The sequence below is a fragment of the Dinoponera quadriceps genome, unplaced genomic scaffold (assembly GCF_001313825.1).
Source record: "Dinoponera quadriceps isolate SergipeBrazil2010 unplaced genomic scaffold, ASM131382v1 scaffold3676, whole genome shotgun sequence".
Lineage (NCBI taxonomy): Eukaryota > Metazoa > Arthropoda > Insecta > Hymenoptera > Formicidae > Dinoponera > Dinoponera quadriceps.
Genome location: NW_014559267.1, coordinates 720,768 through 733,952, shown reverse-complemented (window position 1 = coordinate 733,952; position 13,185 = coordinate 720,768). Strand labels below are relative to the sequence as shown.

Here is a 13,185-nt window from a genome sequence, read left to right as displayed (position 1 = left end):
GGAGTCTTTTGATAACGACGCGCCTCCAAGTGCCTTCCGATTATGGTGGCTGCAGTAAATGTGTGGTATATAGGTGACTATAAAAAAGAATACTTCCATTTTACTGATATTAAACCCACGATATATACGATTCCTTTTTCACGATATAACGCAGTGCGTTACAGAGGAGCCGGCCGTTGGAGTAGGAATCCGTCGACCACTAGTAGGTCCGGAAAATAATTGAATTCCCAACTACGGTGCTGTTCATGACGCTCAAGAGTGGTTTTTTTTTTACGGTAGCATCAAAATGATCTAAACGAACTGAACGTCGTCGCAGCTGACGACTTTCCCGTCTTGCAATAATGCACTGGACCATAACAAGTTTTTATGCACGTACTCGTACCGTTGAAGCATATCACGAACGCGTAAGCAAGAACGGACGCTGATAAAAGCCGAATTATAATTGATTATCAAACATTACGCTTTAACTATTCCACTACACTGGTCAACCCAAAAATTCTATTCTGAACCTAAACTGTCAATTCTAGTTAATTTTGTGACGTCGAAACACAGGTGTAACAGTTAAAATTAAAACTTAGTTCTAGTTTCCATCTTACGTAGTAAACAATACCTAAAAAAGAATGTAATATTTGAAATAAATAAATATTAATATTTTATTTTATTTATCGAATTTGATATTTGAGACTTTGGTGACGCGGATCATCTCTTTTAAAGCTAATTTTTAACTTTGAAATGGTACGCACGACAATCCTAGAAGACTTTACGAATGAGAGATGTATTTTCATTTCCTGTAAGAACACAGGGACTATTTTTATTCTTCCTTTATGTAACCATCTCCGTTTCGAGATCGTTGAAAGATGCCTAATAACGCAACATTAAAGGAGGACTTTATTTCTTCCATGAAACATTAAAGTAAGAAATTATAGTAAAAACATGTTGTTTTACACGGAGGGAGATAATTTGCTGGCATACCTCGAAAGAAACGCTCTCCTCCCGCTGACCTTCTTGACCTGGGCGTCATGGCGCCCGGTGGGTGTGCGGAATGGCGCGAATGACGAGGGCTGACAGCGGGCTCCGTTCGTACGTATTCACATATTTTATTCTCATCCGTTTCTTACGTATTTATACGATATACATATCACATAATACACGAATCACGCATTCAAGTCGATCGGCAGTCTCTCGCCCGCCCCCTCTCGTCAAAAACCTGGCTGAGGGACAACGACCTAAAGGGACGATGGGATCGTGGAATCCGAGTCCTCCGCGCGAGCGTCGAGTATATTGCTTTGTTTCGTGCAAAATAATAACGCCTGTGTGTGTACGTGTGTGCGTTGCACATACACATGCGATACAACGACGTGACGTGATGATGTACTTTGTACAGTCGCGAGGTAACGTAGAAAAAAACGGTAGGAATTAAACGGCATCTCTCCGAGAAGGAGAGAGAGAGAGAGAGAGTAACCACGTTCCAGCTGCGTCCTGGAAAATCGTGCAGATGCGGAAAGCAGGAAGTTGGAAGAGGCTGAGGAAAGATAGGGAAAGAGTGAGGGGAGTGAGGAATCCTAGAAGAGGGAAGAAGAGCAGCAGCAGACGGAGGAGGAGGACGACGAGGAAGGAGAGCCTGAGGAGAAAGGAGGGAGGAGAAACGCCGATTTATACGAGCGTGCGCGCGAACATCGGTTTATATAGAAGGTAGAACGACATGCATAGATACCGATATGTACATAGCGACCTGCTGTCGCTCGTTATACCCGCGCCTCACGAACGCGTCTCGTCTCTCTTCGATCGCGGCGAGAGCGGCGGCGACGGTGCGTCGGCCCTTTTGTTCGAAGGGATCGGTCGATGACACCGGCGGCGCGTTCATCCTGTAACTTTCGACTTCCTTGCTATAACACACAAGCAAACTGACCAATTTCAGTCGTTATTAGGGGAATAATCGAGCGTGGTCGGTCAATTTGCTCACCACTCACGTCTTAAAACAAGACTGTGGGCCATAGCTTACCCGTGTGAAAAGATTACAGAACAGGGTCAACCGTACAGGATGTTCCCGTGAGAATCTTCTCTCTGAGGACGACGCGAAACACCACGACACGACCGACACATCGACCACCGGTCTCGCGGTTAGCCCTGGAGTGATCGGTCGATCGTTCGTCCCGGTGAAGCTGGGAGGACGCGGAGACCCGACACAGACAGTCAGCTCATTCGCGAGTTGCCGATCGGGACAAATAGAGCGAAGTGGTTGCGAGGAAGCAAGCGAAAGGGGAGGGAAGGGGTGGCTGTATGGAAAAAGGCGCACGTTCAATCGCGGAGGGGAAGAGGTGAATATACACGGCGATCGTGCACACGGGGAAAAGTAATTCGGGCAGATTGTGCGTTACCGTGGCGAATGAATGAATGCGCGAGATATATTTCTCAAGTATCGCCCTTAAAAATCTTTCAAGAGCTGATTTTTGAGATTCACGGAGGTGAAAAGTTTCTGTGAACTTTTGCTGGCTTGTTCATAATCTCTTCAGTTTGTTCGTGATTTGTTGTTCATTCATTCATAAAATTCATTCCCTCAAAAATCATTCCCTGAAATGTGCGACTTAAGAAACACCTTGTATATTTATTTATTCGTTACAACAAAATATTGTTGTCCCCCTGAAAATGACTTTCACCCACGTGTCTACACCGAATGATCGCGCCGGGACGAGAGCGGAACGAGCGATTACTCCGCGGCGATCCGCGCGGGATACACGTGACACATTGCCAACCGCGCGAATTAGGGCTTTGAAAACCGTGCGTTTCGTAAACAATTTCTGTAGTATCCCGACATGAACTTTTACGACTCTCGTACAACGTGAGAGTTAACTCTTAAAGCATACACACACACACACACACATACACACAGGTGCAAATTTGCATCGTCGATTTTCGCCGACAACTTACAACTCGATTCCGAACTGGTCAATTCCAACCCAGTAATTTTTTTTTATACAAGAAAGAAACGTGGGAAATCTGATGATGACGGTACGAAAGCCGATAGGAAATAATAAAAGAAACATTGAAAAACTGTTTGATTGATAATAAAGGAAGAATTGAAAGATCGATTCACGTTTGATCGTACTTCGAGGAAAGCAACGATTCGAAGAAATCGATGGTGTAGATTTGCACCGCGATCTGCTTCAACGGTTGATATAATAAAATCCGAAGGTAAGACCATTCTTCTCCGCGGAATCATCAAAAGTTCCGGTTGATCGGTCGATCGTTGAAAAAAAAAAAGAAGAACGCCCAATCGATCGGCAATGTGTCAAGTGTGGCGACGATAGCTCGCTATAATTCAACGGACGGTGGTCGCGACGGAAGCGGCCACTCGCGAAAGGCCGTCCGTTCGTAAGCCCAGGTGCAGGTCGAAGCGAAGCTCTCGCGGAAACGAGGAATTCGCGAGGAAAGACGCGTGCCCGATCCGCGTCTCTCTCGTCGTCTTTCTTCTCCTACGTTTCTTTCTTCCTGCGAGTCTCCTCGATCGGTGATTGCGCGCGCGCGCGCGCGCGACGAAGAAGCCTGCGGTATTCCCAAGCTGCACGCGCCGAGATTCAATTCCCGGGAAAGAGGGACGTGCGTGTCTTCGTGGCCGCATACTTTGGCACACTTTTCCGTGTTCCCGACGGCGAAGGTTGAGCCTCGATCATAAGGTCGAGCTCAGGTCGGCCGGAATGGACCAGCGAGGGTGAGCCGAGTCTCCACCCGTTCTTTCTTTCAACGAGGAAATTTAGAGTCGAAATTTCGTCCCTATGGAAATCTTTAATTCTATAACACAGTAGGAGCTGATCCGTACGGAGAGGAAAGAAACTACAAGAATACGAAAAAAATGATCTAAACTAAGAAGAAGACTAAAAATAAGATTTCGATGAAAAACCTGCTATGGTATTAAAGAGTACTTAATGTGGAGGCATTATACATAAATTTCAAGATTATTGGTCATTTCTGTTTTGATAATGCAGCGGTATAAAATTCATGACTTGCAGTAACACGTGAAATATACACACGCACATATTCAAACATTTGTGTACCCCTTTCTATCATCTGTGCGCTTCTGCGTTAGATCAACTGATGCACAAATACAGCATTGATAAAAAGGAAAAAAAGAAAGAGAAAATATTTCTGAATTTTTGTAATATTGTGCATTTCAACAACGTTTCAAATTGACATTCATCGATCGCTTAATGAAATAAATAAATACGGTAGCGTAATTTTGCTTGATAAGTCCTAAAATTACAAGTGGCGCCCCATTGATGCGCCGTCGAAACTACGAAATACTTAGCCACGGAGCCTCCTCTAGAGGGTCGGGACGTCGAAATTTCGACTCGGGATCAACGGGGATTAACAGGGCAGCTGGGAGGGGCAGGGGGGGAGAGTCGCTTGTCGCTCGATCGTCCACCTCGGTTTCTCGCGCGCGCCCCCGGCGCGTCGGAGACGCGTTCGCCGTCCTGGGGTAGCGTCCACCTCCGCCGCAGCACGCTGACCGTCGGTCAGTCTGTGAATATACGGCTGGATGGTGGTTGTTAACCGTCGGCACTCAGTCGGGGGTGAGTCGCGCGGCGCGAGGGTCCGACGATGCGCGTCCGGCCCGCCGCCGTCAGAAGGAGAATATCCTCGCCTTGGAGGACCGGGGATTGAAGACGACGCACTGCGCGCCGGTCCGCGCGTGCTACAATCATCTGGACTCGCTCTGCGAGTGGGTCGGATCCGACCCCGGGTCCTGGTCCGAGTCGTCGATGGAGACGCCTTGCTGGGGCGCGCGGATCGAGTAGCTTGGACTACGCTCGTTCCTGCGGAAAACATGCGGGAAACCGTGTCTTTGTGTGTGTGTGTATGAGAGAGAGAGAGAGAGAGAGAGAGAGAGAAAGAGACGGACAGGATTGTCGAGCCGCGGTTCCGAGGTGGCTAACGCGATTTCGTCCGGTTAATTGGATTCTCTTCATTAGTTACACCACGCTGTCCCGCCTCGACAAGCGAAGCGACTTCTCTCCTCTTCCTCTCGCTCTCTTTTTTCCTTTTCTCGCGCGCGCGTACTTTCGTCTCTCCGCTGCGTTTCTCCACAACCCTTTCACGTTGTTCAAACTTGATTCGCGCGAATCACCGTAATCCCCGAGCGGGCTAATCACACGTGGAGGATTAAGAGCAACTCAACTTGGAAATCGCTCCGTCCCCGTTCGTTCAGACACGAGTCGAGCTTCGATCTCTTCGATTTATAATTATATAATTTAAAATGAAATAGAATACACGAATGTACCGCGCCATCGTCTTACCTCGTAATCATTAACTTATCCATTTGAAAAAGAATATTGCGATATGAGAAATGAAAAATAATAATACGTCATATACGTTTTTACACATGCCATACGATAGTTTCGTCGAAAAAATGAAAATATTTACTATAATTATGTAATTCTCCTTGAAGAAATATCGCAGAATTACATATGGCTGTACTGAAAATACATGATTTATTGTATCATCCATTATCGTTGACGGATCGAAGTCGAGCTACAACGAATGAAATATTACTATTGAAAGCCTCTAACGAGTACCGACATATTATTTGTTGTTAGCTTAGAAAGTCTAGCATATTGTTGTCTCATCCCCGCTTCGTCATCTTATCCCGCCTTTCCCCTGCACGTTCGTACAATTACCGGGCGCGCTTTGTGATCAGACGGATCGTAATGAGAGGGAGAGCGTAGACACCGACCTCATTGCCAATTGGCTGCCGTCGCTGCCGCGTCGCAGGGTGTTGGCGCGCCGCTTGCAGAAGCACTTGCAGATAATCCTCTTGAAGGCGAAGCGGAAGTCCTTGCTGAATAGGGCGTAGATGCACGGGTTGATCGCGGAGTTGCAGTAGCCCAGCCAGAACAGCACGCTGAAGACAGTCGGATGGATGCAGTTCGGGCAGAACGCGCGCACCACGTACATCGTGAAGAAGGGCAGCCAGCACATGATGAAGCCGCCGACGATGATGCCCAGCGTCTTCGCCGCCTTCGTCTCCATGCGGAACCTCTTCACCTACGCATACGATTTCCCGGTTGGTCACGCCAGTGGCTCCTCTCATTCGAGCTGCTTTCAAAAGTTTCGGCAACGCTTGAAACGCCGATTGACGTAAAATTCGAGCAAATATCTCGGTCGGAGCTCGGTCTCTGTTGATTATTTCTGCGATCTAAATTCGTTTCCATCCTGATACAAAAGTCAATTCCACGTTGTCTGAAATGTTCTCGTAAAGATTTTACCCTCACGAAGAAGTCGCACGGTTGTCGAGAACGAATGATTTCGATTGAAGAAGGTAAAAACACTCGTGCCGTGTTAGCTTAATATTCTGACGCTCGAGGTGTTATATATAATTTATTATGGAATAAAAAAAATACGATACTCTTCGGGCTTTGGAACGAAATCCAAATCTGTTGCCGCTGAGTTTGAAGCAGAAGAAAAGCACCAAAACTGACAGATATGATAAACTGACGTGTATCTCGGCTGTAAAGTATTGAACTTCGTCCTATTATATCATATATGTATATTTCAGTATTTTTATCTCCTATTTTGATCATTTCATATTATTATATATCCTATACATAAGTATTATGGATATGTCGGTTTTGGGGCCTGATTTCTAGATGCGTAAATTCTGAAAATCTTAAAAAGTGATTACTCGCAAAGAAATATGTAGTGACTTTTAGAAATCCATCATATATTTTGATAGAGAAATGCCGCAGGCATGCATTCGTACACATCAATTTTACCTTTACAATAGGGGTTTTAAAGTTTAAAAACGAAATGGTGCGTCGATTTTGATGCTTTCCCCCAAAATTTTCTCAATTTTACGTTCCCCAAATTTTGCAAAAAATTCCGGATGCCCGGCTGTATCATCCTCGGACGTCAACGTCGCGACTTTCATCGTTTCATCGGGTCTTTCATCGCCTATCAAATCTGCCGCTCTCGTTTTTCGGTCAGTCCGAATGCTCACGAAGTTTCTTACGCCGCCGATATTGTTCGTTCTTTCGCTGTACGCTCGAGAGGTAGACGGCGAGGTATCAAAGCGACATTGACTGGCCGATATGAACGCACTTGAGCCTTTATGTTCCTCTTTCCCATCTTCATCACCCTCGGCTTCTCCTCGCAGCTCGGCGTCATCTCGCGCAGCGACAGCTCGTCGCCGGTCACCTGACTCTCGCAGCTGCTTCGTCTGCTCGGTCTCTTGCTGCTGCCGACCCTATTGACACCGCCAACCTGGAAGAGGATTTAACAATCCGGCCTTTACGAGCCCGTTGCACACACCGCGCGAACGAGTCTATAAAATACGTATTCACTTTCGCGCGGGATTTACGGGACGACGCCCGTAAAACGGCCGTTCTTCAGATGCAACGAACGTGTGCGGCGACCATCGTCGTAAGGATGCGCCGATCAGCGCATCGACGTTGGGAGACGTCGTTCGGAAACGAGTCTCGCCTTCTTCCGCGTGCGAAACCAAAATACGAAACGGATCACGGCCTTTACGAGCGGATCGAGATTTTCCTGGGATCAAGATCGTTCGCATTTAAACGCAGCTATTCTCATTTTTCATCTCTAGCATTTAATTTTATATATATTGTGCGTATTTATTTTTAATATGTTGACATATTTACAAAGAATCTTTAATTGTTAAAAATTATATTTAAAAAGTATTAGGAAAAAATCATTATCTCTCACAGTATTTTTTTTTAATGTCTCAGAACATACTTAGAAGTAAATTAATTAATCCGTTTATGCAATATCAACGATCACAAGAAGCATGAAAAGTCAATGGCGAAACGGGCGTGTCCATATCCTGCTTCGTTACGTCGGCCTCGAAATCCTCGCGCTGACTCGATCTCTCGCATGCGGCCGAATAATCACGATCGACGATTTAAACGGCAAACAAAAGTGCGGGGGGTTGCCGTGAAAAAAAAAGAAAAACAAAATAACGGGCAGGAAAGGGAGGAACGGCGCATTTATACGGCCCGATAGCGTCCAATCAAACGAGTGCCTCGGCTTCGCCGGACAAAAAACTGATAACCCTTGATTCGTTTCGTTTTTGCAAAACAGTCCGCCGGTCGATAAACAACGCGCGCGCGTCGAACTTCGAAATCCCCGATCGCGCGAAACGTTCGCTTTTCATGGAAGCAACATATACGAAATATTATTTGTTCGAGTGAAAATTTCGTTGCCTCATTCAAGAAAACTCGATTATTTGGCAGAAAGAACGCTATTATTCGAAATAATATCGTTCAACCAAGTAAAATATTATTTGATTACAATAAATATATAAAAGGAGACAGATAATTTCTCAATAAGAGACTTATCTTTCGTTTCGAGCAAATTCTCTCTTTAAGATAAAGACACGTATTCGTGGGAAAGTCCAACGATCGTACTTGTTGATCGAAACGTCGGTCGTCCCGGAGCATGCCGGCGATGAAATTTGTTCGGACGCGATAAAATGTATCAAATCCGGAGAAATCTCTCCCTCGACCCCTTTGAATTTCGCGTTTGAAGATCCTCCGTCGTCCATTTTTCAGTCGGACGTGAGCAAAATGCAGATTCTACTTTCGCATGAAGGATTAATTGTCGCTCAGGGAGGTCCGCATCGGGCGGGCAGCTTCCTAAGACTCACCTTGAGATGCGTGTTACGCGATACCGGACAAAGCTGCGTCTGCGTCTGCCCGTTGCTGTAATGCACGGAGATTTGCGAGCACCTCGACGGCGTTCTCTCCAGGGTGTTGCACTTGGTGTTGAGCGTCTCGGAGCTCGGGTAGGAGACCGAGATCTTGATCTTCTCCCTTTTGACGGAGCACCGGCTGCTCGAGTCCGGACTTCTCGTCGAGTTGCCGTTATTGCTCCCGTTCTGGAGGCTGCCGCGGCCGCGGTGTATTCTTAAGGTCAGTCTTTGTTCGTCGAACCTGCACCTAAGAATGGGAAGTCGCGCCTCTCACGTGGCCGCTCCATTATGTTCGGCTCCCGGGGAAGCGTAACGAAGCTCCCGGCGGCGTAAAGAATCCTCCTCGCGCGAACGGGAAGTTCAATCGCGAGTTCACCGGCGAAACGGAGGGAGTCGAAGGGAAGACGGGGCACGGCGGAATGTTGCGTTTGAAGCGCGAGGGAATTTACACGCGGCATTTCGAGAGAAAGAGAGATACGCTGAGAGAAGTCGATAAGATCACGATAATATGATAAAATGTAACGTGCAGAAAGGTGAAATTCTTTTAATAGGACTTTTCCGAGAATTTTAAGATGAAAATAAACATTCCAAAAATCCGAGATATTCTCGACAACGACGGTGAGGCGGAAGCGCCGAGAAGAAAAAAATAGACTTCGGTTCCCGGGTATACCTGGTGCCGAGCATCTTCGAGGCCTTTGTTGTCCGAAAGCCTTGATTAATCGCCCTCGTCGTGGAGACCGCGGCGTTGTAGATCCGCCAGTAAAAAAACATCATTACCAGCATCGGTATGTAGAAGGAACCCAGGGCGCTGCGACAGAGAGAAAGGAGTGCGGCTGTGTGATCTCGCGTGATTCCCCTCTCAACGGCGACCCGGCTCTCTCGTTTGCTCGTGTCCGAGGCACGCGCGTTTCGACGCGGACCACCGAATATTAATTCGGCGACCGGCTTTAATAAACGAGGCCGAGGAGGGTTCCGATCGAATGCCGCGGTGAGCGGCGAGCGAGCGAGCGGACGAGCACTCGAAACGCATCCGGACACGCTCGAGTGCGGTAACGATTTATTAACTTATCGACCGCCAACGAACTGTGCATGTATGCATGCATATAGACCGTCTTGATTGATTTGCGCGCGCGTAATATGATAACGACGTGGAAATAGAAACAGTCATTACCGGCGTGGTCGGCCGATCGGCCGGCTGCCGGAATTTTCAGCGTCGTGCTCGATGACCTTTCCAATTCGGAAACTGCACCCATTTCGCGCACCGTTCGTTACCCCGAGTCGGGGAATGCTGATGCCAGTTTTTTCACCAGCGAGTTGTAACGTATCTAATCGCAGTATCTAGATACTTTTTGCGCACTTTTATCTGTAATTAGTCACATCTTTCATTTTAGCAACTATACCTGCAACTAGACCCGTTTCATCGCGTATCTATAATATATCTAAACTTAACATTTTCAATGCAGATACGATTTTGGTGACTTCACGTATAATTACAGTTGCTTTCCAGCAAGAGACGATCTAAATGCTCTTGTTAGCTGGGTACCATCCAAGATGAAAACCTACTCTGGCAATATTGACTCTCTTTCGAATCTTTAATTCTACATAATTAATATTAGCGCTGTCTTGAACAAGCGACTTTAGTGCCAAGACAACGAAAATGGACATCATTCAAGACGTCATCGGGGTCAAAAAATAGGAGTAACTTGTATTATTATTAGAATCAAAGATAAATCTAGCTATTTTAATCTCTCTACTCTGCCGTAGGAATTAAAGGGTTAACACAGGGCCGAAATTTCGGCGTTTCCGGCGTTGCGGGATATTTTGCAGATTTCAAGGATCAATCGCGGAAGTTTAATCCCGATACGAAAACATCGAGGTCGCGGATAAATCCGCGCGGATAGAATCACGCGATAATTTATTAACGAGGAGAGGCGCGTGCGTGGGGGAGAGGGAAACGGTGACATTCCGGCCGCGTCGTTCGTTCGTTCCTGCCGAAAGTATGCGGTGGCATGCGAGAAGCCAATTTGTCCCGACGTGAAAGAGCGCGACGGAAAAGAGGTCAAGAGAGCGCGCCGGATTTTCCCTCTCGCGCGTCGCGATAATTTCACGCGTCTCCTTAGAGACGAGGCGCCGAGAAATCCTCCAAGGGGGAGGATTTCCCACCTGGGAATCCCCACCTACCTATAGACGACGTAGCCGGCGTCGTTGGTCAACTCGCAGATCCATGGACACGGCTTGACCGGCACGAGAATAGTGGTGGTATTGGACGGGCCGTACGGCGGGAACGTTACATTGTACGCGGGATGCGACTGCGAAAGCGAAGAGAGAGACAGGTGAATCGAGATAGATAGATAGAGAGAGAGAGGGGGTGGAGAGGGGGGGGGGGATTAAACGCGTGAAAAAAGAACGAGCTGACCGGGGCAAGCTGGACAGGCGGGAGCGATCGGACAATGAAGACTCGACTCAAAGTCAGCCCTGCAACGGCGGCGGATTAGACGTGGTTACGTACCCGTTTGTCTTTCCAGCCCACCAGAGGCGGGAAGCAGATGACGAAGCTCAAAACCCAAACGGCCGCCACCAGCAGCCTGGCCCTCTTCGTCGACATAAGCTGGATTTACGGAAACGGAAGACGAGGCGATTAACGGACAGGTCCGGTGGAAAGTCACGTAGGTATGCGATAATGAAATAAATAGATTATCGGCTTATCAGCGTTTCAGCTCGACGTACGGATCGGTTCGATTGGACGCGATAAAATTTATTAAATATTGTATATTATTAAATAACATGTTAAATTTGAAGAAATCTTTCTCTTAGTATACGCTCCCGTTACGCGGGATATTTGTCAACGGACAATTTTGTCCATGCACGAATGCGCCGGCCGACTGAATCGATCAATCATCGTGCAACGCCGAGCCGAGCTCGCCGGAATAATCGTTCTCGCAAGCAGACACTGAATGGTACTTACCTGAGGATAACTGACCGGTCTGGTCACAGCTAAGTATCTATCCAAGCTGATGGCGCATAAATTCAATATCGACGCGGTGCACATCCAGACGTCGACCGCCAGCCACACGGAGCACCAGAAATCTCCGAATATCCAAACCTTTCGATGAGGAGAATGAGAGAGAGAGAGAGAGACGTTTAATAAAGATATGCACGGTACTGAATGTCAATGGTACAGACTCGCAGACTCCTTTCGCGATTCAATGCGTATTAACAAATGCGTATTAACTTTCAAAAGACATTAACACACATACACACACGCAAACACACACATGACGAAATCGTACTCCTCACTTAGTCTAGACTCTCGGTTAAATTCCAGCGTGATTTTCATCCGTGTAATTCGATTGCTGAGATATACAATCAACGTTGGGAACTAAAGCGCGAGACGATGTTCGAGCGAATTTCTCGCTGACAAAAAAAAAATCGAGTTTAGATTCCAACGAGACGAACCGCTCCCGCGATATTCGGGAGAAAAAATTCGCCGTGTTCGAGCAGCGGGTTATCAGAGCCGAAGTTTCGATGCTCCTCTCGACGCTCTTAAAGATTGTTCGCGTCTATTTCGGTACATACCGACTAATGAAAACCTTAACCGTCAGGATTAAAGTAGCAGCAAAAATAGATTATTAGAATTGAAATTAAACCTATTCGGCTGTTTTAGCCCTCGATGTAGAATTAACGGTTTAACGTAGGGCCGAAATTTCAACGCGGTTAATATCTTCGGTTCATCGCGGCGCGCGCTCGTCTTATTATTCACACATGAAAGGTAAAGCGGACGGATGGACGAGACGACGGGTCGAGCACGTGTCAATCGGATCGATTCCCATTCAGGTCGATGGTGATTCACAATGCAATCACGTACAATGGAATCCCGCGCTGCGCCATCGTGGCATGCGCGCTCTGCGCGCCGTGTTGCACGCACATTATACATTCGCATAATGACGGACGATATAAACGCGGGATGGACCAACCACCTGTTCAAAATTAGCTTCGCCTGCGTGTACCTAATGCGTGTGCGTATCGGAACCCAGCAATTAACTCTCATTATTTGCCGTGAGATTTCTGCAGCCGCGGCGCGGCGCATAGCCGACGAACGTCACGATTATTACGTTTTCCATTTGTGTTGCGTCCGTCTTTCAATGATTCAATGTCGAATAAACTGACTGGGATGTTGCGTAGAAATTCATATAGGAACCCACAGGATTTGTGAAAATCCATACGACAGTCCACACGCATTCCTATCTGGATTTTTAACGCAGGAACCAACTATGCTCTTACACATGGCTTTCCTACGTAGACTTCCACCTAGTTCCTTTTTTTTTCACCAAGTTAGCTCTCATCGTGTCGTACAATTAAAAATTTAACACAAGGCCAAAATTTCTGCACGGTTTGCGTCTGTCCGTCTGTCTCAACGTTTCCGTCCTTCCACCGACGACCGACGATGTCGCAGCGTGCATCAAGAGTTTTCGAAAAGTCCCCCCCCC

At 47.1% G+C, this 13,185-nt stretch overlaps 1 protein-coding gene across 1 annotated transcript in view; it reads right to left on the bottom strand.

Moving 5' to 3' along the window:
• Nucleotides 1–874: 874 nt before the first annotated feature.
• Nucleotides 875–13,185, bottom strand: part of LOC106750290 (probable G-protein coupled receptor No9) — a 16,739-nt gene continuing 4,428 nt past the window's right edge. Inside the window, exons 2-9 of the mRNA XM_014630530.1 lie at nt 11,664–11,801; nt 11,208–11,306; nt 10,880–11,007; nt 9,369–9,506; nt 8,654–8,945; nt 7,093–7,254; nt 5,729–6,039; nt 875–4,811 (exon numbers count right to left, since the gene is read on the bottom strand). Of these exons, the coding sequence (XP_014486016.1) occupies nt 4,697–4,811; nt 5,729–6,039; nt 7,093–7,254; nt 8,654–8,945; nt 9,369–9,506; nt 10,880–11,007; nt 11,208–11,306; nt 11,664–11,801 (1,383 nt within the window). The 3' untranslated portion in view covers nt 875–4,696. The remainder of the gene's footprint in view (nt 4,812–5,728; nt 6,040–7,092; nt 7,255–8,653; nt 8,946–9,368; nt 9,507–10,879; nt 11,008–11,207; nt 11,307–11,663; nt 11,802–13,185) is intronic.